Raw genomic sequence first — 26,414 nt, forward strand, 5'->3', positions numbered from 1 at the left:
ATTGCAGGCAGATTCTTTCCTATCTGAGCCACCAGGGAAGTCCCACATAAACGAATAAGTAAATTCTTCTCTCTACTCTAGGCCACCAACTAAATACAGACTCACTAGCTATTAGTCCACTGTTAGTCACAGTAACAGAGGAAAATTACTCCAGCCTTCTTTGAACAAAGAAACTACTGGTTCAAAACACCACGAACTCTCTTTCCCATCATTCCTTTCCCTTAAGTTTCCCAGGAATCCTAGGGCCTAAGAGGAGGCAGTTAAGCCCGCCCCCTCACGCTTCCCTGGTCATTGGCCACTGGTCCCGCCAGCTCGGTTTGAGGTTGTTGATTGGATACAAGTAGGGACCGTGGGGGTTCTGACAGCCTGTGTGGAGGCGTGGCCATAACGCCCGGAAGCTCTACCCAGGCCGCGGCGCTATGGATCGCGCGCTCCGGCTCCTCGTGCGTTCGCGTTTACTCTCGCGGAATCCAGGTTCCGCCCCCAGCCCTGGCCTTGGCCCGGGTGGCCCAGCAGTCCTCCTGCTCCGGCCTCCGAACTCCGCTCGAATGGTGAGCTCGTGCTGCCCGACCGTCCCGGCCGCCCCGCGGTGACCTTCAGGCCTCCCGCCCGCTGGCCCTAGGGTCTTGATACTGGCCCGTGTGTTGGAGCTTCGCTGCGGGCCCGGGGCGCTTCCTCGGCTGGAGGAGCGCTCAGGAGGGGCTGCAGCTGTGGGCTAGAGTCACGCCGGGCCTCCCGGACCCTGCCCCTACCGCGCTCACTTCTGCGGCGACTGCCCTTGCGAGGATGCTGAGGTGGACTGTGTGAGAAGGGGGCGGCCACGCGGTGGGACAGTGCCGGGAAGGGGCAGCTCCGCCCCTGCCCTTGGTGGGCCCGGTGGCCCGGTAGAATCCAGCCCCTCGGAGCTAGCTTCTGGGGTCGCAGCTGTGCTGCTAGTCGGTTTCCAGGCGTAGTTGGAAGGGTCTCGTGAACCTAAGAGGTTTTACTTCTGATGAAATAGGCCATTTAGTTTGTGAGACTGTTTTTCCCCACGTAACTTTTGTAAAACCCAGAAATATGAAACGGGCAGAATGTAGTAAAGTAAGTTGGAGGAAATTGCATGGGAACCTAACTATTGCTGAATCAGCACTTTTAATTGAGGCACACCCCCCCCCAAGGCATTAAACGTCCAGTTTCAGGTTGGATACCCCAACTTACACGAGCCCCTTTTCACTTTAGAAAGTAACCTCCGGAAATTTGGGCTTTAGTAAACATTGAATAGGTATGCTCCCATGTGTATTATCAGGAAAAGTTTGAGAGATAAATGCTAGTTTAGGAAGGCTTACTATTTTGCCGTATTCACTCTGATTTGTGATTTGAGCTTTTATTCAGAGAGATGTGACTTCAGACCCTATTCTGTTACTCAGAGTTGGGATTTTGGTCAGGTAATACTGTAATACAGTATTGTGTATATTATGTAATACATGAAAATAATTACAGATACTCAGCAATGTTTTCCCTGTGGAAATACTTTGAATTTGGGACATGGTGAGTGCTTTATTAAATGAATGCTTCCATCTAGGGGATTTCAAAGGCCCAAGACATTTTCTGGACTATACATTTTAAGATAATTTGATGACATCACTATATCTGAAACTAGAAATCAAGGATGCTTTATATTTCTGCAACTCCCTGCTCGAATAATTTTAGTGCACTTTAAAGCCTTTTAAAAAGTTATTTTTCACTTATTTAGTGTTTTGTAAAAAAGGAATGAAAGACTGAAGAACTAAATCTATCCTGCTGTCAATGTCAAAAAAAAAAAAAAGCACTATCTTGCTTTTAGTGTTGTAGTGTTCGCTAACATCAGGTGAGGGTAGACACTTTTTTCCCCATAATTCTATGTACATCTTTTGCCCTCTAATCTTCTCACCTCCAAATTCTCCAAGTTGATCTAAGTTTTTCTTGTTGCTAGTGTTAAGAAATAAACTATATTCAATACCCAGTGACAAACCATAATGTAAAAGAATATGAAAAAATATATATGTCTAACTGAGTCAGTTTGCTGTACAGAAGATTTTTAACACAATACTATAAATCAGTTATACTTCAAAAAACTTTTTACAAAAAGAACTTCAAATAACCCTAAATGCCCTAAATTACCTTTCATCTCAGTTAAGAATACAAATTCATCAGATAGGAAGATTATGTTGAATATGCCCTGTGTGTGAAACAGTCACTGTGGGCACAGAGTTTAGACTACTTGCGTGCGTGCATCCCTGCTCGGTCTTGTCCAGCTCTTTGCAACCCCATGGACGGCAGCCTGCCAGGCTCCTGTGTCTGTGGGGGTTGCCATCCCCTTTTCAAGGGATCTTCCCAACCCAGGAGTCAAACTCATTTCTCCTGCATTGGCAGGCAGATTCTTTACCACTGCGCCACCTGGGAAGACCTTAGGGACTACTAAGGCATGTTAAGTAGATAAAGCAGTTATTAATAAATAAGCAAAGAAATCATGCACAGTTAATTAAAATGTGATACTGAGGAGAAAAATAGCGAATACACACTGGAGACCTGCTATATGATACTGCCTTGGTAGCATGGTAGACAAAGAAGTTCTACATTTTTTAAAGTTACTTTATCTTCAAGATGGCCATAAAGTCTGAAAACATGGATAATATCTTATTCTATATTGCAGTACAGTATCAATAAACCATTTGTTACATATTTGTCAATATTTTAAGACTTGGTGGTCACCCTGTACTTTGGGAACTGAAAGACTTTAAGAAGTCTTTTTAGAGAAACTGGAAACCCAAACACAGTGAAATCACATTTGGGATTTTTAACCTCTTGAGATAGTCTTTCTGCTTAAGAAATGGTTTGGATTTTCTTGAATTCTGAAATATTCTTTGAAACCACCTAAGGCTGAGAATGTGAAAGCCATTTTACATTTTCTTTAAGAGATATCATGGTTTAGTTAATGGTTAGCTTGGGGATATATTATAGGCCTAAGGCCTGTACCTTTTTACTAGCCTTTAGACTCTTCAGAGGAGAAGGCAATGGCACCCCACTCCAGTACTCTTGCCTGGAAATCCCATGGACGGAGGAGCCTGGTAGGCTGCAGTCCATGGGGTTGCTAAGAGTCAGACACAACTGAGCGACTTCACTTTCACTTTTCACTTTCATGCCTTGGAGAAGGAAATGGCAACCCACTCCAGGGTTCTTGCCTGGAGAATCCCAGGGATGGGGGAGCCTGGGGCTGCCGGCAATGGGGTCGCACAGAGTCGGACACGACTGAAGCGACTTAACCAGGAGCAGCAGCAGACTCTTTAGACTCTGATAATTCTCCAAGCCATGCTTCAGCAGTATGTGAACTGGGAACTTTCAGATGTTCAAGCTGGATTTAGAAAAGGCAGAGGAACCAGAGATCAAACTGCCAACATCTGTTGGATCACAGAAAAAGCAAGAGAGTTCCAGAAAAACATCTATTTCTGCTTTATTGACTATGCAGATCACAGCAATTGTGGCAAATTCTTAAAGAGATGGGAATACCAGGCCACCTTACCTGCTTCCTGAGAAACCTGTGTGCAAGTCAAGAAGCAACAGTTAGAACCAGACGTGGAACAATGGACTAGTTCCAAATTGGGAAAGGAGTACATCAGGGCTGTATATTGTCACCCTGCTTATTTAACTGCTCTGCAGAGTACATCATGAGAAATGCTTGGCTGGATGAAGCACAAGCTGGAATTAAGGTTGCAGGGAGAAATATCAATAACTTCAGATATGCAGAAGACACCACTTTTATGCCAGAAAGCAAAGAAGAACTAAAGAGTCTGTTGATGAGGTTAAAAAGGAGAGTGAAAAAGCTGGCTTAAAACTCAACATTCAAAAACAAAGATCATGGTATCCGGTCCCATCACGTCATGGCAAATAGGTGGGGAAACAATGGAAACTGACAGTCTTTATTTTTGGAGGCTCCAAAATCACTGCAGGTTATGACTGCAGCCATGAAATTAAAAGATGCTTGCTCATTGGGAGAAAAGCTATGACAAACCTAGACAGCATATTAAGAAACAGAGACATTACTTTCCTGACAAAGGCCTGTCTAGTCAAAGCTATGGTTTTTCCAGTAGTCATATATGGATGTGAGAGTTGGACCATAAAGCTGAGTGCTGAAGAATTGATGCTTTCGAACTGTGGTGTTGGAGAAGACTCTTGAGAGTCCCTTGGATTGCAAGGAGATCCAATCCTAAAGGCAATCAGTCCAGAATATTCATTGGAAGGACTGATGCTCAAGCTGAAACTCTAATACTTTGGCCTCCTGACTCATTGGAAAAGACCCTAATGCTGGGAAAGATTGAAGGCGGGAGGAGAAGGGGATGACAGAGGATGAGATTGTTGGATGGCATCACTGACTTGATGGACATGAGTTTGAGCAAGCTCCAGGAGCTGGTGATGGACAGGGAAGCCTGGCGTGCTGCAGTCCATGGGGTCACAAAGAGTCAGACATGACTGAGCAACTGAACTGAACTGAGACTCTGATTTAGATAGCATGCTCATCAATTCCAGGTTACTGAGGTTAGTGGATGGTAATAGTACTTGTTATTTCTAGGACCAAATAGCAATCACACTGCAGTGCACACTGGCCATGTTATCCTTTCATGCTTCTCCAGGAGGGGAAGCAATTGTGAATAAAGATGCATCTCCCAGGACACTGGGAAATTGCAGTTTGTGCCTGCCCTATGCCTAGCTGGTTAGACTCTTTAAACTTCTCCCAGAAATTCTGCTCTCTGAATTATGGGATATAAAGACATGATTTTTAAAAAAACACACAATTTTTTATAATAATGGATTATAAGAATTAAAAACTTATTTATATTTAATAGATGCCATCATGACCTCACTTTTTCATTAAAAGCACTGATAATTTTTTTCATTAATTTAGTTGAGCAGTCCTCCCCTTCTTGCCTAAGCCACTGGGAAGAGATAATGTAAGAAGGTTTTTCAAACTTCAGGTGGACTCATTAGTGGGTGGAGCAATCAATGTAGTGGACAGTTAACAGCATTGGTTTTTTGACTGAATAGCATAGAATAGAAAATATGAGAGCAGGATAGATTGTTTTGCAAAACTTTTGTTTCAGGCTTGTGTGTATATACATGTGTGTTTATGTATAATATAAAGGTTTTTTCTTCTATAGGTCACTGTAAAGAGCCAGGCTCTTTTCAAATTACTGCTTCGGCCCTGGGTCCCAGAGGGTGAAATTTTGTGTGCACCCTTTAGGAGTGGAGTTTCTATTTCCCACAGACCTCTGGCCAAAAGTGAGGCCTGTGACCTCCAAAGCCAAAGTTTCAAGGGGCTCTTCTCAGTGCGGGACCTCTAGGCTAGGGACCCTGACACTGGACCTGGACCTCTTTCTCCTGGGGGAGAATCTCTGCAATTGTAATTATCCTCCAGTTTGTGGGTCACCACCCCCCAGGGGAGTATAGGTCTTGACTTTACTATGTCTTCACCCCTCCTACCTATTTTGCCATGGTACCTATATATTTACAGGTGTAGAAGCTATTTTCTGCTAATTTTTCAGCTTTACTCATCAATAATTGCTCTGTAAATAATCGTAATTTTGGTGTGCCCGTGAGAGGAAATGAGCTCAGAGTCTTCCTACTCTGCCACCTTAACCACTGCTCTCCTCTGCAGACTTTTAGGCAGAAGAAAAAAATGTACCTCGTTCATCATACTCCTATATTTGTAACTAGATACAAGGATATTTTTCTTTTCATACAATTTAAAAAGTTTTATAACATACAAAGTTTTTTGTTGTTGTTGTTCCATCTTTCTAGTCCCAAGGGAAACTACAAAATTAATTTTTTCCTATTCAGAGGACTAGTTACTAAAATAAGATTACTTTGCTAGGTGTTTTTAAATCTTTTGAATCATCTGATCATGTTTATTTTATAATTAATGCAAGGTGAACATTAATTAAAATTCTGAGTATCTCTTTGAACTCTCTTTAAAATAAATATATGTAGATTCCAAATGTCTATTTTTGATTTTTTAATTAGTATAAGTTGATGTACTTGGTAGAACCTTAGGTTCTCCATAAAAGGGATTTGGGGTCATGGGTTTGTTTCCTGGGGAATGAGTTGACCTCAAGGTATAAACTCCTTAAAATCGTATGTAAGATTTTACATATGTTAATTTTTCTAGAGAGATGATCATAGCTTTCCTCATATTCTCAAAAGGTTCCAATACCCTGAAAAAGGTTAGGAACTGATCTGGCCCATGTCTCTGTAAATTACACCATTTGCTGTAATTATAGATGAGAAAAGCTGCCTTGCTGAAGATGACACAGCTACCAGGTGGTGGGCCATCTCACTGCAAAGCCTGGAATATTTCGTGTTGCACTAAGCTCTCTCTCATGCATAATATTTGTAGACAGTGGTTGAGCTTTGGTTAAATATGATAATATTAAAGTATTGTTCTTAGGTTATTTTCCAAAGTTCCTAGTAAAATAGTAGATCAAAGCTTGACCAATAATAAGCATGTTCCTGAATTGGAAAAGATTACTCTTTTGACTTCAAAGGCTTTCTTTGTATTTATCATGTGCATAGTATATGAATCCTAGAATCCATCGTTAACATCTGTATTAATTTGTGTGACTAAAATTTTCAAGAAAAAAACTGGAAGTGGGGGAGAACAATGAGAATCAAAGTGGAATTTTTTTGTCTTTGTGGTACTTAAGGATTTCTTTTCCCAGATATGATGTTTCCTGTATATTGGAAACATATATTTCCAATTATTTTGGAATTATAAATTAAATTTATATTTCTAATATTAAATAATTTCCAAGTATTTCCAATAATTTCCTGTGTATTTCCTGTATATGATGTTATTTCTCCTCATACTTGTTTTCTCTTCAAGCTGTAACAGTGTCTTATCTTTATTTTTAGGCAAGCCAAGATTCTTTTCGGATAGAATATGATACCTTTGGTGAACTCAAGGTCCCAAATGATAAGTATTATGGTGCCCAGACTGTGAGATCTACAATGAACTTTAAGATTGGAGGCATGACAGAACGCATGCCAGTAAGTGGCTTTTGTGGAAATGTTGACTTATTTTAGATGAACTAGGCATTATTCAATATTATGAGTCACCCTACCTTGTAAATATTTTACGGAATTAAAATGTAAAGTCATTTTGAGAACTAGCTTTGTGAGTAATAAAGTGTTTCTCTCTCGTTAAACTTTTTCAGGTTTAGTATGCTAGTGTTTTGAGCTATGACTTTGAGTCTTTTGGATTTTTTATTTGATAGAACTAAGTGATTTGTCTTTCATTCTTGCTTGGATCTTTTCATATTTTTACTAGAATGTTGTAGTTTGTAAACATTTTAAATTTTGATTCTTTTTAATTGATGTAAAGCTTTTAAGAAACTGATTTAAAAGTAAACTTTTTTAAAAAACTTTTTATTTTGTATTGTGGTATAGCTGCAATATATTTATATGATTAATTAAAGATGAATAAAGATTAATACATTAATATGATTAATAAAGAATGCTGTGATAGTTTCAGGTGAAGAGCAAAGGGTCTTAGCCATACACATACGTGTATCCATTCTCCCCCAAACTCCCCTCCCATCCAATTTTTCTTTAATATTATACTTTCTATCTTGGCTTCAGTTTGTAAAAAAGTGTATACTAATTCATAAAAATACTATTTGTCATGATGTCTGGCATATAACAATATATAAGTATTTGTTCAGTGATACATGAATGATTTAATGATGAGAAAACTTTATTTGTATGAAAACAAATATTTCTTACAAATATATATGAAAACCGTATTTCATTAAACCCTTACATTAGAACTAATCTTCAGTTAGACCTGATATGTACTACTAAGAAAGAAAAAGTCTGCCAGTTAAAGTTGTGTCATGTCATTGATTTTAAGATACATCTTGATTTCAGAGATGTTAAAGTATGAAAAGAATTGATGAAGTATATTACATATCCTACTGGAGCCCAACTAGAGTATGAAAAATAGTCAGCACAAGAATGCAGGATAGGCTAGTAAGCCTAGAAGTCCCCAGGCCTCATCTGGTGAGAGACTGCTACCTTTATCTTTTAAATATACTTTTTATCTAAACAATAATTTTAACTTCCATATTTTAGCTCGTTACTAAGACTTCAAGACTGAATCTTGACAGGTTCATACACCTTTCCAAGAGGCAGTGGAATCTTCTTAGAAAAATATCTCTGTAATTGTCAACCCACAGCCAGTCTAATGGTGAGGGCCAGACTACATGGTTGGGAGAGAGAACGTAGCAGCTGATCCTAAATATTCTCACATAGTTCAACTCCTGCGGTTAAAAAGATCAGTCTTAACCAATATTAATTGAAGTAAGCATGGCTGATGTTTTGATTTTCCTGCTTGAACTAGCAAGATGTGTGGTTCTGGGTTGGCGTGATTGCTGCCGCCGCCGCCATACTAGAGACAGAGCAGTTGTTTGGATCTGGACAGGTGTCTGTGAAAGATGGATACATGGGTTATCAATTTTTACATATTTGGCTTCATCTGGAATAATTTTCTGAACTACGTAAAATATAAAGCAGACTCTTTGTACCTGAGGTCCTTAGGAAAACAAAACCAAAAAAAATTCACGGACTGCTAATCTGAGTAAAGAAGAATGAGACCCTTTCATCTCCAGTCATATATTTACCATTTTGTTTTAGTAGTGCACAGTGAAACTCTGTACTGTGACTTTGTTTTATTTTTATGCGTCCACAAACACTGTGGGGTCAGTCACTCCATTTTGGCAGCCAGAGTTGATTGGCATTTGGTTGTGACTTCAGCATTGGTTTGACCCACTGCAGTGTTCCTGTAGAAAATGAAATTCTCATTTGTTTTCATGTGTAATCCTATGTGCCATATATCTCCATTTCATTTGGGTAAAACACCTGTAATGTTTTAATTTTAATTTCCTGGATTTAGCAGGAAATACTCTGAAACAGATTAGTGCTACCAGCTATGCGGGAAGAGGGGGATGGTGCACCGTGGCATTCTGGTTCCTGGTCCCTCACCAACGCCCAGGCCCTACCTGTGGCCCCTCACCCCTCACATCCTCCAGCCACCGCATTTTCATTCTCTTGACGGTTCACTGTGAAGAGGCTTTTTAGTTTGACATAGTCCAGTTTATTTATTTTTGCTTTTGTTGCTTTTTCTTCTGGACTCCTCCAGAAAATCATTGCTGAGACTGATATCAAGAAGCTTGCCGCCTCTGTCTTCAAGAGTTTTCTGGTTTCATGTCTGACATTCAAGCCTTTAATCTCTTTTGAGTTCACGTCTGTGTGTGGAGTGAGATGGTGGTCCATTCTCATTCTTTTGCATGTGGCTCTCCAGCCTTCACAGCACCATTTTGCTACCTTTATTTTACTTGTTATTTTATTCTTTTCTAAAGAGAAGGAAAAATTTATTATGTAGCATGGAATCCAGTGAGGGGAAATAATGTTGTTGTTCAGTCGCTAAGTGGTGTCCAACTCTTTTGAGACCCCATGGATTGTAGCCCACCAGGCTTCTCTGTCCATGGGATTTTTCAGGTAAGAATACTGGAGTGGGCAGCCATTTCCTTCTCCAGGGGATTTCCCAAAACAAGGATTGAAGCCCCTGTATTGGCAGGTGGGTTCTTTACTACTGAGCCACCAGGGAAGCCCAAATAATGGTATGAGTGAAAGCTACTCAGTTGTGTCTGACTCTTTGTGACCCTATGGACTGTAGCCAACCAGGCTCCTCTGTCCGTGGAATTCTCCAGGCAGGAATACTGGAGTGGGTTGCCATTTCTTTCTCCAGGAAGTAATGGTGTAGGCTGGTGAAATGGTTGAGTATCGTTTGTTTTTAAATATGTGACGTAAAATCACGTGTGTTGTAATATCTTATAAAAAATAGGACAAATGGTATATTGTACAAATAGTATATTGTACATCTGTGTGAATATGTGTGTATGTGTGTGCAAGGCATACATACATATCTGTGAAAAGTCATTGTATTTGCTTTTGTTCGGTTGCCTGTACAAATACATAAATGATGGTTCTTGGTTTTTATATGCCTATGTCTAATCTTTCTCTATATCCTAAACATTTTAGTGTCATAATATTATGTAGGTTATTGTTTTCTGTACAATGTTTGTATCTGCATAAGATAGTAATCTTAAATTTTCATGCTTAAATTGCAAATTGAGATATTTTTCTGATTAAAATTTTTAGATCCCAGTTATTAAAGCATTTGGCATCTTGAAGCGAGCAGCTGCTGAAGTAAACCAGGATTATGGTCTTGATCCAAAGATTGCTAATGCAATAATGAAGGCAGCAGATGAGGTAAGAGGTGATAAGAGTGTTTACTTATTGGCATTAGATCCCTATTATCTTCCGGATAATGATAAGCTCTGGCCTGAGGAAAGGGGCGCTGAATTCTTGAGTTACTGTGTTTTAGCATAGGATGACAATGTTATTATTTGGTGAGGATATTAATATGATGCTTCAAATATATATTGTGGCAAATTTTCTGGATGATTTGATACCTTTCATTTCTAATTCTCTTTACTTTTCCTTGTAATTTATATAGTTTAAAGATAAGTTTTTGAAGAGGCACTCTCTGAGCTTATATATTTGATTTCTTGTAATTTCATTCTTCCACCAATAACATAATTTCGTGTACAATTAAAGATAAGCAGAGATAACAGTTTAAAAGCTCTAGATATAATGTTCATTGCAGTACTATTTATTATAGCAGCTGTTTAAACAAGTTAGATTGTGAAGCCATAGAAATTGAGTTTTTTAAAGAATGTCATAGAACAAAGCCTACCATATAAGAAGTGGGGAGGAAAGATTGCAAAATGCATGTATTTTATGATCCCAATTTTGTTTAGAAAAAGTGAATAGAAAACATGTTTTTCTGCATATATACTCCCATCACTTGAAGTAGAGACTAGATGCCAAAGTTCTAATCATCTTTATTTCTGAGGGTAGAACTGTGATGACTATTATACTTTTCTTAGTTCTCAGAATTTTTTACACTAATCACCTATTATTTTTATTCAGTTAGGAAAAAAGTTTTACTTTTAAATGAACCAGTTTTTTAAGGTAATAGATTTCTAATGACGCTGATTTTCTTAGCTTAAAACTAAAATCATTCCAGAAGATGAAGTTAAGTACTCACTCTCCCAGAGAACTTAAAATTAAAAAAGTAACTCAGAATACAAAAATATGACAAAAATAGAGACAAATCTAGACATGCTTATGTCTGTGCTTGGAGGTTGCTACTCATGGGACATTTGTGGGATGCAGTAGCTACTAGTGAACTCACACTGTTAAGTCACTTGTTGGTTATAATGCTGACTCTGGCTATAACATCTGTTGGATATTCCTGTTGAGTACCAACAGTAAATTTATCTAGAGACTTAACACATTTGCCAGCATTAGCAAGTGGCCCTGTCTGAATATTACAGAGGGCAGTTGGAGAAATAGAAGAAAGATATCTTTAATTCAGTTTTCATTTGGAATCAGTGAAATTTTTATACCATTCACAATAGATTATCTTTCACTTTTAAAGTAGCAGTGGTTAGACTGCAGAAGCTTCAATTTGCTGGACAACCAGGAACTATAGTAGCACGTGAAAAAGTGAGTGTTTTTAAAATAGTACTATAAACAATGCCTACAATCATTTGATTCAAACAGCTTAATGAATATAGAATTTTTCTTATTTTTTAAAACATTTTAAAACATTTTGTTCTGCAGGTAGCTGAAGGTAAATTAAATGATCATTTTCCACTCGTGGTATGGCAGACTGGATCAGGAACCCAGACAAATATGAATGTAAATGAAGTCATTAGCAATCGAGCAATTGAAATTCTGGGAGGTGAACTTGGAAGCAAGAAACCTGTACATCCCAACGATCACGTTAATAAAAGCCAGGTCAGTATACGACTTCTTCTTTTCCTTATATAAACTGAAAAGAATCCTGAGATTTTCCTTGTAAAACAGGCATTAACTTTTGACAGGGAGGATTAATTCTGCTTATATTCTTTAATGGAAAGGACTTCTTTTATGTTCTTCTTATTTATTTTGGGAATCTTGAGTCTATGTCTTGAATTTCATGAAAAGCACCTTTAGGGGAAAAAATCACTTTTAGGATACTTGAATTTAGTATATGTGTATATTTGCATTGATTTATATTTTAAAAACTCTTTCTTTTGGAATATAAACTTATTTATAAGAATTGCAAAGATATTTCAGAGTTTCTATGTACCCTTTACCCAACTAACTTTAATATTAAATATTTTACATAACCCTGGTACATTTGTCACATGAAGCAATTGAGATTGGTACAATACTCTTAAGCAGGCTTTATTAGTTTTCTATTGATGTCCTTCTACTTTTAACCAGGATCCAGTCCATGCTCCGCATTGTATTGTCATCACATCCCCTTAGTCTCCTCTAATCTGAGAGTTTGTCTTTTGTCTTTGTGACTTTTGAAAGCAGTCGTCAGATATTTCATGAAATGTCCCTCAGTATAGGTTTGTCTGTTGTTTTCTCATGATTAGGCTGAGACTGTGGATTTTGGGGAAGATTGTTAAGAAATGAAGGGCTCTTCTTGCATCACATCAGGGGTACATGATAATAACACAAGTTGGTACTGGTGATGTTAACTCGAATCACTTGGTTAAGATGGTGTCTTCATTTTCCAATAGCCTATACTCCAGCTACTGCATGTAAGCTCTATTTCATACAGGGAGGAATGTCAAGAAATTTTTGGACACGTATTAAAATAACCACGAAATTAGTAGAGAACTTTGAGGCTGTGGAAACAGCCTCTTTCTCCCTAAACTTTTGCCTATTAATTTTTAACATTCATCAGAGGATCTTGCCAATAGCAATTACTGCTGTGATGTTTTAGTAGTAATTTTCTTTTCCCCCCTTTCTTTATCCATTTATTAATTGAAATTTTTCTGTAGGGAATATTTGTCTTCTCTCTCCCCTCACATTTATTTATTTATTTAATCATGTGTGTAAGCATGAATTCATTAATATTTTTTCTTAAGGTTATAATCCAGTATTTTTGTTCTTTATATTGCTACTCATATCGTTCCATAAAACCACAGCATGTTGGCTCCTGTGTCCTTTGGACATGCCACCATCCCTTTTTTTTTTTTTTAAGGCACTTATTTTTTCCACTACAAGATGCTCCAGGCTTATCATCATATATTTTATGGCAACCCACTCTAGTATTCTTGACTGGAGAATCCCATGGATGGAGGAGCCTGGTAGGCTACAGTCCACGGGGTCGCGAAGAGTCGCACCCGACTGAGTGACTTCACTTTCACTTTCACTTAACCCCCCTCAGTTCAGTTCAGTTCAGTTCAGTCGCTCAGTTGTGCCCGACTCTTCACGACCCCATGAATCGCAGCACACCAGGCCTCCCTGTCCATCACCAACTTGCGGAGTTTACTCAAACGCATGTCCATCGAGTCGGTGATGCCATCCAGCCATCTCATCCTCTGTAGTCCCCTTCTCCTCCTGCCCCCAATCCCTCCAAGCATCAGGGTCTTTTCCAGTGAGTCAACTCTTCGCATCAGGTGGCCAAAGTACTGAATTTCAGCTTCAGCATCAGTCCTTCCAAAGAACACCCAGGACTGATCACCTTTAGGATGGACTGGTTGGATCTCCTTGCAGTCCAAGGGACTCTCAAGAGTCTTCTCCAGCACCACAGTTCAAAAGCATCAATTTTTCAGCACTCAGCTTTCTTCACAGCCCAACTCTCACATCCATACACGACCACTGGAAAAACCATAGCCTTGACTAGACGGACGTTTGTTGGCAAAGTAATGTCTCTGCTTTTTAATATGCTATCTAGGTTGGTCATGACTTTCCTTCCAAGGAGTAAGCGTCTTTTAATTTCATGGCTGCAGTCACCATCTGCAGTGATTTTGGAGCCCAGAAAAAGAAAGTCTGACACTGTTTCCACTGTTTCCCCATCTATCTGCCATGAGGTGATGGGACCAGATGCCATGATCTTAGTTTTCTGAATGTTAAGCTTTAAGCCAGCTTTTTTACTCTCCTCTTTCACTTTCTTCAAGAGGCTTTTTATTTCCTCTTCACTTTCTGCCATAAGGGTGGTGTCATCTGCATATCTGAGGTTATTGATATTTCTCCTGGCAATCTTGATTCCAGCTGTGCTTCTTCCAGCCCAGCGTTTCTCATGATATTCTCTGCATATAAGTTAAATAAGCAGTGTGACAATATACAGCCTTGATGTACTCCTTTTCTTATTTGGAACCAGTCTATTGTTCCATGTCCAGTTCTAACTATTGCTTCCTGACCTGCATACAGGTTTCTCAAGAGGCAGGTCAGGTGGTCTGGTATTCCCATCTCTTTCAGAATTTTCCACAGTTTATTGTGATCCACACAGTCGAAGGCTTTGGCATAGTCAATAAAGCAGAAATAGATGTTTTTCTGGAACTCTCTTGCTTTTTTGATGATCCAGTGGATGTTGGCAATTTGATCTCTGGTTCCTCTGCCTTTTCTAAAACCAGCTTGAATATCTGGAAGTTCTCAGTTCACATATTGCTGAAGCCTGGCTTGGAAAATTTTGAGCATTACCTTACTAGAGTGTGAGATGAGTGCAATTGTGTGGTAGTTTGAGCATTCTTTGGGATTGCCTTTCTTAGGGACTGGAATGAAAACTGACCTTTTCCAGTCCTGTGGCCACTGCTGAGTTTTCCAAATTTGCTGGCATATTGAGTGCAGCACTTTCACAGCATCATCTTTCAGGATTTGAAATAGCTCAACTGGAATTCCATCACCTCCACTAGCTTTGTTCGTAGTGATGCTTTCTAAGGCCCACCTGACTTCACATTCCAGGATGTCTGGCTCTAGGTGAGTGATCACACCATTGTGATTATCTGGGTCGTGAAGATCTTTTTTGTACAGTTCCTCTGTGTATTCTTGCCACCTCTTCTTAATATCTTCTGCTTCTGTTAGGTCCATGCCATTTCTGTACTTTATCGAACCCATCTTTGCGTGAAATGTTCCCTTGGTATCTCTTATTTTCTTGAAGAGAGCTCTAGTCTTTCCCATTCTGTTGTTTTCCTCTATTTCTTTGCATTGATCGCTGAGGAAGGCTTTCTTATCTCTCCTGGCTATTCTTTGGAACTCTGCATTCAAATGGGAATATCTTTCCTTTTCTCCTTTGCTTTTCGCTTCTCTTCATTTCACAGCTATTTGTAAGGCATTTTGCCTTTTTGCATTTCTTTTCCATGGGGATGGTCTGGATCCCTGTCTCCTGTACAATGTCACAAACCTCCATCCATAGTTCATCAGGCTCTCTGTCCCCCTAAGCAGTCATTTTTCCAAAGACCTTTTGGAGGATCTAATTGGGAAGTGATATTTAAAAATCAGGATCTGGATACTGAGTGTAGTTTAAAGTATAAGGAAGTTTATTTATTTTTTTCACATAAATGCTTGGTGGTAAGGATTTTGCAAACCCAGGACTTGCATTTAAATATGAGTTTATCTTTTATGTATACTGAAGTCTGAAGTCTACTTCAGAATAACCTAGTGTGTATGGTCAGGTAGAGGACTGAGGTGTAGTTAAAGATAACATCGTAATTTAAAAGTACAGGTTTACATTTGACACAAGAGCACGTCGTTTAGACTACCTGGTCAGGTCCCAGTTCTGCCAACTCTAAATACTTCGGCATGGCACATAATTTCTTTGACAGATTCTGTTCTATTTTTAAAGTGGTGACCTACCTCACAGAATTTTCCTCAAGTTTAGTGAAGGAAGAAATGTTTGTGGAAGACTGTATGTGCTATTTAACTGTAAGATGTTTTGTTACTGCTATCCTTATATCTGCTAGGTGTATTTCTTTGTGTCTTGCTGTTATTTATTAGCAGGTAGATACAGTAATATGTAATACATTCATTGTAGGTGGTCTGTGTAATACAGTCCTAAATACCTTCTACAAAGGAGATCAGGTTGCTTCTTATTTGATCCTAAGTGACTTGGCACACATAAGTATAATTGAGTACTAAATATGCCAAGTTTTGAGTAGTCACTTAGTGAGATTTTTAACTGAGACATTCAAGTTTGGTTTTTTTGCCTATGATTTAACATTTTCTGTTTCTTTTGAAAACTTTCCGACAGAGCTCAAATGATACTTTTCCCACAGCAATGCACATTGCTGCTGCAATAGAAGTTCATGAAGTGCTGCTCCCAGGACTACAGAAGCTGCATGATGCTCTCGAAGCAAAATCCAAAGAGTTTGACCAGATCATCAAAATTGGGCGTACTCATACGCAGGATGCTGTTCCACTTACTCTTGGGCAGGTATATTGAGTGTGATTAAATTTGGTTCTGTTGTGGGCTTGGTGCATATGGCCTATATATTACCCTCTAAATCACACTGGTTTAAATTGCCAAGCTTATAACAGTTAAGTTCAGCAACAGAGATGATTCTGCATTAACCTGTCAGTGATTTTTATTGGCATCCACTCAGGAGAAGAGCAGGGCATACTGGTTATGAGCCAGACATCAGTCCACTTGAGTTTAAATCTTAGATTTGCTATATGCAAGCTGTTGGACCTTAGGAAGCTTAGTTTTTCTCTGCGTCAGTTTTTCTAGCTGTAAAACAAAGAAAATAATATCTCTTTCATAAAATAGTTATGAGGTTCAAATAAGCTAATTCATGTAGAATACTTAGAACTATTTCTGACGCATTGTAAGCACATATTGGTGTTAGCTGTCATCATCTTCATCAGTATCATTATCATAATTTCTTCCTTTGTCTCTCTTATTCTAAATTAGTAAGTTCTTTAAAAATTAATTTTAAAGTGGTTAAATGTTTTGGCCACATGTAAAAGAGGTATTACTCTTTTCCAAAATACAGAAAGCATTTTTACGTTTCTTTATGATAGCTCAGAGGGTAAAGCATCTGCCTGCAATGCAGGAGACCTGGGTTTGATCCCTGGGTCAGGAAGATCCCTTGGAAAAGGAAATGGCAACCCACTCTGGTACTCTTGCCTGGAAAATCCAATGGATGTAGAAGCCTGGTAGGCTACAGTCAGTGGGATCGCAGAGTCGGAGACTACTGAGTGACTTCACTTTCACTTTCAGTGATACTTTAAAGAATATCTAATAGTACACATTGCAGAGGAAATACAAGGAACAGGTTTTGTCTCAGTAAGCTCACTCCACTTTGAGGTAGGACATACGCAAATTCTATATCAAGTATCAGTAACAGTATTTTTGTAGAAATTCAGGTTAGTGTGAGAGTTTGGCTGCTGGTTATTTAGAAATACTTAATTTGTAGTTTTGTTCATCTTATAGCAAACACTGGAAAAAAACATCATTTACCTTAAGTTTATGACAGCAGGAATGAGGAAAACTGGAAATGATTAATTGAAGTACAGATGATGTGACTAAATTAAGCTTACTAAATTAAGTTGCTCCTTAAGCTGTATCTTATTTCTCTTTACATCATTGGCTCTTAGTACCACACGTAAGTTCTAAGGAGATACAGTATCTGTTTTTGAAACTTTTGAGTATCCCTCTGGTTTCTAGTTTTTTTTCCTATTTTTTGTGTATGTTACATGTAGGAAAACCATTATATGCTAAAAGTCCATTTGGGCCATGACTCAGCTTCCTATGTAAAAATCACCATTCTTTGTGACAGAAAACAACATTTTTCTGTTTATCTTACCAGAGGCATTTATACTTGCTTTTATTGAAATTGTCTTTTGAGTTTTTTTAGTGTAATTTTTTCTCCAATAAAAATATATTCCTTAAGTGAATCCACCTGGTATATATGTAAGTGATATTAGATCAGATGGAAAGAAGTTGTATCTTCTAAAAAAATGTGTGAAATCTCAGTACCAATCAAAGTATTCATGGTTTTTCAGTGTTTTTAGACAGGGGAAAGAAAAGATAGATTGAGTGTAACCATATATCCTGGCTTGCTCAGTTGAGTTCTAGTTTATGCCCTCTGTCCTTGCATAGTTCTTAATAGGGCCCTTGCTGTGTTCTAAACATGATGATTTCTGTGGTTACTTTACTTAAAATATGTAGTACTTTGGGAACCAGTGTGGCATTCATAGCAGAATTAAAATGCATCATGAAGCTACCCAGAGTCTTACTCTAGTAAGTCACTTAGCTTCTTGAGACCCTTTAAAATAACCCTCAAATTCCACGTCAGGTTTTTTAACTGAAATTGTTTGGAGGATACTTCTTTTTTTTTTCTCCCAATTATTTTTATTAGTTGGAGGCTAATTACAATATTGTAGTGGTACAGATGGATATTTCTATGTTTGCATTTTTCTTGCAGAGATTCAGTTTTTTTCTTTCTTCAAGTTATTTGAGATACACCAACAAAATAAATCATTTTCAAATAAACCAATAATTTAATCTAATAAAGTTGTTTTTTTTTTTTTATGTTTATTTCCTGTGTTGGTTTTCTTTGTTTTCTGTTAAAAGAGTAGTCTATAAGTAGGTTGCATGTTGTTATCAGTGGCATTGCCTACCTAATGGGCTTATAAATGCCCTTTTACCCTTGTACATTGCTTGTCATATAAATTAATATTATTACCACTTGAGTAGCTTCTAATTTTGTACCTGAGATGTGTTTTTTAAAAACTTCTATTTAATGCAGTTAGAGTGACTTAACATGCCATTAGGAAATTGTATACTCTCACCTTAATTTCTTTCTTTTTTCAGGAATTTAGCGGTTATGTTCAACAAGTGAAATATGCAACAACAAGAATAAAAGCTGCCATGCCAAGAATTTATGAGCTCGCTGCTGGGGGCACTGCTGTTGGCACTGGTTTAAATACTAGAATTGGCTTTGCAGAAAAGGTTGCTGCAAAAGTGGCTGCACTCACAGGTAGGTGATAACATGGCTTACTACTCATTACCATTAGACCAGTCTGTGCTTTTCTGGGTGTTTCTGCTTTGAATTCTTACAGATTTAAAGTTAGAAATAATACTTCCCCATCAGATATCTACTTTGTGTCTGTTTTAGAAGTTGTGATATTAATCCTTGTATTTTTTAAAAGTTTTCCATCTGTAAGTTCATACAGCATGTAATTTTTAAAATCTGTTAGTGCTAACTTCATTTACTATCTGGTAGTATTCAATTATTTTCCATTTAAAGCTATTTTAGGCTTCCATGGTGGCTCAGTTGGTAAAGAACCTGCCTGCAATGTAGGAGACCTGGGTTTGATTCCTGGGTTGGGAAGATCTCCTGGAGAAGGAAGTGGCAACCCACTCCAGTAATCTTGCCTGGGAAATCCCATGGACAGAGGATCCTGGTGGGTTACAGTCCATAGGGTCACAAGAGTCACATGACTTAGCAACTAAATCACCACCAAAGCTGTTTTGAATACTCATTTTCAAAGCAGGAAGAATCAAATGATTGGTGAGAAATCATTTGAATGACAAATATGTTAGAGATTGACTGGCTTAATTTCTTTTTTCCCTATGGCATACTGTGACATTTCTTTGAATTAATGACCTTTTTGAAGGTCTCAATAATGGTAACTGTTACTAGACCTATTGTCTCCAGAAAACTCTTATTAACATGAAAATCTTAACAGAGTTAGAGCACAGATAATTCTACATTTCTTATTATTGCTTACTAGCAGAGATTTGACTTTTAATTAAATTTCAATCAGTGAGAATTGTAATATGGGGTCTAGAATATGTAGATCTTTAAAAAGTTGAACATGGGAGCGACTGAGAATGTCTAGTTCATTTTGACTTCCTAATCTCTCAGAGGAGCTAGTAGGTCCTGGCTAGAGAAGAGAATGCATGTGTGCTCAGCCGCTTCAGTTGTGTCTTTTGCGAGTCCGTGGACTCCAGCCCACCAGGCTTCTCTGTCCATGGGATTTCCCAGGCAAGAATACTGGAGTGGTTTGTCATGCCTTCCTCCAGAGGATCTTCTTGACCCAGGGATCAAATCTGCGGTTCTTACATCTCCTGCATTGGCAGGCGTGTTTTTACCACTAGCGCCACCTGAGAAGCCCAGAGAAGAGAATAGGATGCCTAAAATGGGGGGAAAATTGCACTAGGAAAGGAATTTGGAATTGAGCGGAGTGAATTTTACCTACTTTTCATCTTTACTCACGGCATCATACACATGTGTTTGCATCAGCAGAATGCTTTTTCATTTAGTATTTTATATTTCTTTCAACATTTATTGTACTTGTTTTATCTTTTAAATGTGCTAGTATCATTAGATTCCTTCTACTCCTCAGGACATCTTGAAGAAATGTAGAGAAAGCTTGAGTCTTAAGCATTTCTTTCTGAAATTGAATTTTTATTCTGTTTTTGCTTATGTTCATATACAGACAGTTTCTGTTTAACTTGCTGATATTAGAAAAATGTTTAGTTTTACCTGTTAACTCATACAGGTTATTGATTTTTTTCTTCAGGCTTACCTTTTGTCACAGCTCCAAATAAGTTTGAAGCTCTGGCTGCTCATGATGCTTTGGTTGAACTCAGTGGAGCCATGAATACTACTGCTTGCAGTCTGATGAAGATCGCAAATGATATTCGTTTTCTGGGTTCTGGTCCTCGCTCGGGACTGGGAGAACTGATTTTGCCTGAAAATGAACCAGGAAGCAGTATCATGCCAGGTAATCATGCAGCTGGCTTCCCAGGTGGCTCAGTGGTAAACAATCCACCTGCCAAGCAGGAGATGCGGGTTCGATCCCTGGGTCAGAAAGATCCCCTGGAGAAGAAAATGGCCACCCACTTCAGTATTCTTGCCTGGAAAATACCATGGATAGATGACCCTGGTGGACTGTAGCCTGTGGGGTCGCAACTAGTTTGACATGACTTGGTAACTAAACAACAATAATCATTGCATAGCTGATAAATGTTAGGGCTAGAACTTGATTAGAACCCAGGCATTCTCATCTACAAAGCATGTCTTCTTTCGTTTAACATGATCTGTAAGTAGATGGGGACATGTGTTACACACTTGTTTCAGAATATGTTTAGGGCTACCTTTGATCAGAACATCTGGGAGCATCACCAACAATATAGGATAAAACAATTTTAGTTAGTATTGTGTATTTTGATTTCCACATTAGAAAATGTGTAAATAGTTCTGTCTTTCACAATCCAAAGCAGGTAGTATTCTAGAACAGGCTGTTAAAGTGATCTTAACAGGTTGAATAAAAAGAATTATATCACATGTCTCTTATGTCATTCTTTGCTTTGCACTTTGGCCAGTTAGGTATGGGAGGCTACGCAGATACGATTGGGGACTTCCTTTATTATATGTCTTGCTTTGTCTTTCCTTCTTTTGTTTTAACTCATACTTGAAGCCATCGGTGTGTTTGATGTGGTATCTTTGGTGGTTTTCTTGAAGGAAAGGTGAACCCCACCCAGTGTGAAGCAATGACCATGGTTGCAGCCCAAGTCATGGGGAATCATGTCGCTGTTACTGTTGGAGGAAGCAATGGACATTTTGAGTTGAATGTTTTCAAGCCAATGATGGTAAGTTTTTGATTTTTAATGTCTTTGACCCAAAGCTAGTTGTCTTGGTTTTTGTCTTTCATAAAGATTTCTTAAAGTTCATTAGGTACTAAGATAATATGAGTAGCAATTGGAAGTCAAGCATATATTAATGTTAGAGGATTAATCCTGGATATTTAATTAGGTGACTTTTAGCTTAAGTTTGCTAGATGGTTTGCTTTTTATAATAGGAAGAAAAATTCTGGAAGTGGGGTATAGGTTTCTTTCTTGTTCCTAGCCACTGGGGATGCCAACTGCTAGAAGTAAGTTCTAGTTCCTCAGTTAATACAGAGGAAAGAAAGAAACTGCCTCCTTCCTGTCTCCTTCTCATACTGCTGCTTTCTTCCTCTCCACATTTAGCTGTTTTAAAGGAATGCCCACTCTCACAGCACTGCACTTTGGCTTCCACACTTGCACTTGTATTTGAATTGTTCTTGTAGCACAGTTGAGTCCAACAGACATGCCACGGCTCTTAACTGCCATCTGACCTAGGCTCGTCCCTTGAAACACTTTTGTCCTTGGTTTATTCAGTAATTTCTCTCTAGCTCTTGTCCCTTTCTCTCTCAAGGCTTTCATCGGTTTTCCTCTTCCACATGCCTTGGAAACATCGTGTCTGCTCAGTCTGTTCTTTTTCCTTCATCTTTGTGAAGATGGAGCAAAATGGCATCTTTTATCCAGTTTCCCCAACTTCCGATAATGGAACTATTATCATTTAGAGTCCTTATTTGTGTGCAGTGTTATATCTAAATATATATTAATGGCTTATTTCCAGTTTGTATCTGGTGTAAAGTCTGATTTTAATTTGATAAGAACATGCAAATGACAAATATTAAGTTTATTCATTCACTGTATTCGTTAAATATTGGTTGAGTACTAGTCTATGTCAGGCACTGTCCTAGAGCAATGAACAAAACAGATTTTTTTGCCCTTATGTAATGTGCGCAGCAGCAGCAGCAGTGTGCATTCTAGTGGAAAATAGAAGACAGACCAAAGCACATCTCATATCAAAAAGCTTTTGCTTTCAGGTCAGATTCTAAACGGTTAACACCAGCTGCCTGGCAGATAATATGTGCATAACATTAAATGTCTTGCACTTTTTTTTTTAAAAGATCTATTTTGTTTTTAATAGAAAGTAAGTCGAGATAATCAGCATTTACCATATAATAAAGTCGTTAGTATCAAATTAAACCTTGGAAGTTCTGTGTCTTCTAGAGTCCACTGTTTGGAAGTTCTGTTTTTAGACCCTGGGATTTTAGACCAGAGAGATTAGGATGTGGATATATATTTATTTTAATATATGTTGGAAAGGTCACAAAAAAATGCCAAGACAAACTAATTGACTTAATACTGTTAAAATATTGTGTGCAAGATTATTTTCAAGTGACCATGGAATATTTGTATTATGAAGTGTGAAAAAACTTGCTGATCGTTAAGAACGGAGAAGCCCTGGCTTCACTGACGGCCTCACACACAGGCTGAGCTTTCTAGCCTCTGCATATTTGTTTCTTTCTTTGCTTGGGAGATTCTGTTTCCATCTGCGGCTGTTTCAGTTCTCTCCATCAAATAGATCTTCATCCACTCCTACAACTGGAATTTGTTTTTCTTCCTCTGCGTTCTTTAACATTTCATCCCTATATTTTATACCACCACACACTATCTCATGCTTTAGTTATTTGTGTTTATGCCTTTTCACCTCTTAAAAGAGCACTTCTTTGTCCTCAAATGTTTATAGTTTCTTTCATATTTTTTTGGGTTTGATTCCTTGTAGCTTGGAAGAGTGCTATATATTAATTGAACTATATTCATTTATGAACCAGCAAATACGTTATTGGACAAAGAAAAAAGCTAGGCTTAATAAAGTCTGTCTCTCTCTCAGATTAAAAATGTGTTACACTCAGCCCGACTGCTGGGAGATGCATCAGTTTCCTTCACAGAAAACTGCGTGGTGGGAATCCAGGCCAACACAGAAAGGATTAGCAAGCTGATGAATGAGTCTCTAATGTTGGTGACAGCTCTTAATCCTCACATAGGTATGTGTTTAAAGAAGAATAGTGTCATTTTGAATACACGGTTTAAAAGCTGAGAAAGTTTTAAAAGACTAAGACTACTGGATCAGTGTTAGTGAACAACAAATTTCTTTTGAACATTGTCTTAAGACATTTGGAATTGTGTTGAAAGATGCTATATGTGTATTATTTATAACCTTTATGGTGTAATATTTCTTTCAAAAACTTGATTGATTATACTTCATTTTATTTGAAATGTGGCAAGTTCAGAAGTAGAATTTAAAGCTTATTTTAATCTTAATAGAATTTAGATACTATGGGACATTAAATTCAGATACTATATGTCCTCAGTAAGATCACTTGTTGGGACTTGCTGACTAACAACACTGAATGAACTCATTTTTCTACCTTCTCTAGATGCTACTATACTTTTTTGTTGTTGTTTTATTCAACTCAGAAATGGATTAAATTTTTAAAAAAGGGTTATGTATGCATTTCTTATAAGGAAAGGGGGGAAATATTTTGTCTAAAACTGTGGCTTTTGTGTTGCAAGCCTTTTCCAGATTTATAAATATTTCATTATATAGATTCAAACTTGTTAACTTGGATTATATATCGACCATAATGATCTCTGTTAAATACAATATTTTAACTCATAGATTTTGAGGCACTCATTGCTTTATGTTTTAATGTGTTAAAAGCCTTTTCTCACCATTTCTTTACTGCTGAGCTGAAGTTATTAATGTACTCTTTGGTTTTGTACATTAGAACAAGTTATGATGCAGTCTTTTGGTGTGATATGATTACTGTTTTAAAATAGTCTTCAGTAATCCTATACTTTCAAGGCTGATTTTATATTCTTGGCTTCATGTCAAGCTATAATTGCAGTCTTATAAAGTTAGAGCTCATGACTGCTTCAGTTAGCTGTGAGCCCAATATGCTGTCTGTTTTTGGAATAGTATGAAAATTGGCATTAATACTGGATTCTTTTGAAATGATTGTACCTCAGCATTCAGCTGGAGAGATGTACAGAGGAACCCAAAGGCTCATGGGAGAAATGTTTCATCATGTTTATACTCCAGAATTTGTTACTAAAATGTTTAAATTAGAGATACTCCTAAAGCAGAATGATTGATAGCTTTCTTAGAGTCAGTTTAATGTGAGGTAAAGGCCGTTCAAGGATAAGTGGGCAAAAGCACACCTGACTGGTGACAAAGCATGAGCCTTACAACTCCATCCACATCATGGGTTCTGATTGTGCTCATTATGTGTAACAGGTGATCGGTAGTCATGTTTGTGGGACTTGAATGAAAACTGAAAGGGTTAGCATGATGCATAGACTTTAATGTCATTATTAATGTTAAAGTATGGAATGTCTAATATTAACCCCAAAGGTTTAACATGAGAATTCTTTTGAAGTTAGTTTGATCAATAAATACCCATTTCAACATGTTTAGCATTCAATGTTAATTTTATATTAACTATGTCCATAATGTTTTATAGGTAGATTAATTGATACTATGCATAACATCTTATATGTGGTTGATAATCACACATGACACATAACATTTTGTAGGTGGTTAATAATTGCACATGACACATAACATTTTTAAAAAATATTTATTTATTTGGCTGCACATCTTACTTAGTGGATAATCATTGCAGACTTCTCTTTGTTCATACCCCTCTAATCTTGTTTTTTTTTTCTCCTTCCTTGGTTTCATTTTTGTTAATTTCTCTTTCTGGTTTTTTCCTTTTTAAGAAATTACATTAAATCAAGATAACCAGAATTACCCTGCTTCTATCTTTATTAATTTTAAAAGCAAATAACTTTGATGTAAACAGTAGACCTGTGATCTCTTGCTCAAGTATATGTTTGTACTGAAACTTCCCTACTTGTACTGTGTAATGTCTGAAAAGAGTGCAGAACAGAAAGAGATGTTGGAAGCTCTGAAGGTGTGTCTCTCCTCAGAGCCCTGCCTGCTCCTCCCTCATTGTGAGAGGACTCTCCTCTCTTTTCCCTCTTAGAGCCCTTTACCTTTACCACAGTTCCTGGTCATGCAGTCCTGTATTTTTCATGCTGCTGCAGCCTTGAGCTTATTAATGCTTTGTAGAAAGATAATTATTTTGGGTTAAACATACTGTTGAAACAGCACATTTATACTACCCAGATACATGTTTTTAATGTCTTGGTGCCACGTGTGTGTGTGTGTGTGTAGAGAGAGATGTCTATGTGTATATATTTTCCCCCTTATGAAAATATCTGGATTAATGAACATTTCAATTTAGGGTCACATCTTACAGAATGTTAGGTACGTGTTCTTAAGAAAAGTAAAGAAAGGTTTTATTCTGTTTAAGAAATGACAGCTATCAAGATAACCCACTGCTAAATATTTTTAAGATTAAAAAATGTTTACTTAAGAGGTTGGTAGCATCAAATAAATGATAATGATTACCTCTTGCTTTAGAAAACCCAAGTTTCACTACTAACTCCTGTGTCACCTTTTAATTTTTCTTCAGGGTATGACAAAGCCGCCAAGATTGCTAAGACTGCACACAAAAATGGATCAACCTTAAAGGCAACTGCTATTGAACTTGGCTATCTTACTGCAGAGCAGTTTGATGAGTGGGTAAAACCAAAGGACATGCTGGGTCCAAAGTGATTTAAATAAATTTATAATAAAAATGATTATGTCATATAAAATAAAAATTGATACAGACTCCTTATATTTCTTAAACAAAAATGGATAAATGTGAAAGAAAATTGCTATTGAACTTGACTATCTCTAGCAGAGCAGTTTGGTCACTGTATAAAACCCCAGGACATACTAGGTCCAAAGTGGATTTTAAGTGTCAAATAAAATCACTAAATT

At 37.7% G+C, this 26,414-nt stretch overlaps 1 protein-coding gene across 1 annotated transcript; it reads left to right on the forward strand.

Annotated features, from left to right (window-relative positions):
• The first annotated feature begins 359 nt into the window (after positions 1 to 359).
• FH (fumarate hydratase) lies at positions 360 to 26,414 on the forward strand. The gene is made up of 10 exons (XM_043923681.1): positions 360 to 551; positions 6,922 to 7,056; positions 10,228 to 10,338; positions 11,758 to 11,934; positions 16,166 to 16,348; positions 18,731 to 18,896; positions 20,446 to 20,649; positions 21,390 to 21,517; positions 23,412 to 23,565; positions 26,062 to 26,414. The coding sequence occupies exons 1-10, from the start codon at positions 420 to 422 to the stop codon at positions 26,202 to 26,204; spliced, it is 1,533 nt and encodes a 510-aa protein (XP_043779616.1). The 5' UTR covers positions 360 to 419; the 3' UTR covers positions 26,205 to 26,414.

The sequence above is a fragment of the Cervus elaphus genome, chromosome 14 (assembly GCF_910594005.1).
Source record: "Cervus elaphus chromosome 14, mCerEla1.1, whole genome shotgun sequence".
NCBI classification, from domain to species: Eukaryota; Metazoa; Chordata; class Mammalia; order Artiodactyla; family Cervidae; genus Cervus; species Cervus elaphus.

Coding starts and splice junctions, on each gene's coding strand:
- FH (XM_043923681.1), top strand. CDS start 420: ATGGATCGCGCGCTCCGGCTCCTCGTGCGTTCGCGTTTACTCTCGCGG. Junction 16,349..18,730: donor TTCCACTTACTCTTGGGCAG/GTATATTGAGTG, acceptor TTCTTTTTTCAG/GAATTTAGCGGTTATGTTCA. Junction 23,566..26,061: donor AGCTCTTAATCCTCACATAG/GTATGTGTTTAA, acceptor ATTTTTCTTCAG/GGTATGACAAAGCCGCCAAG.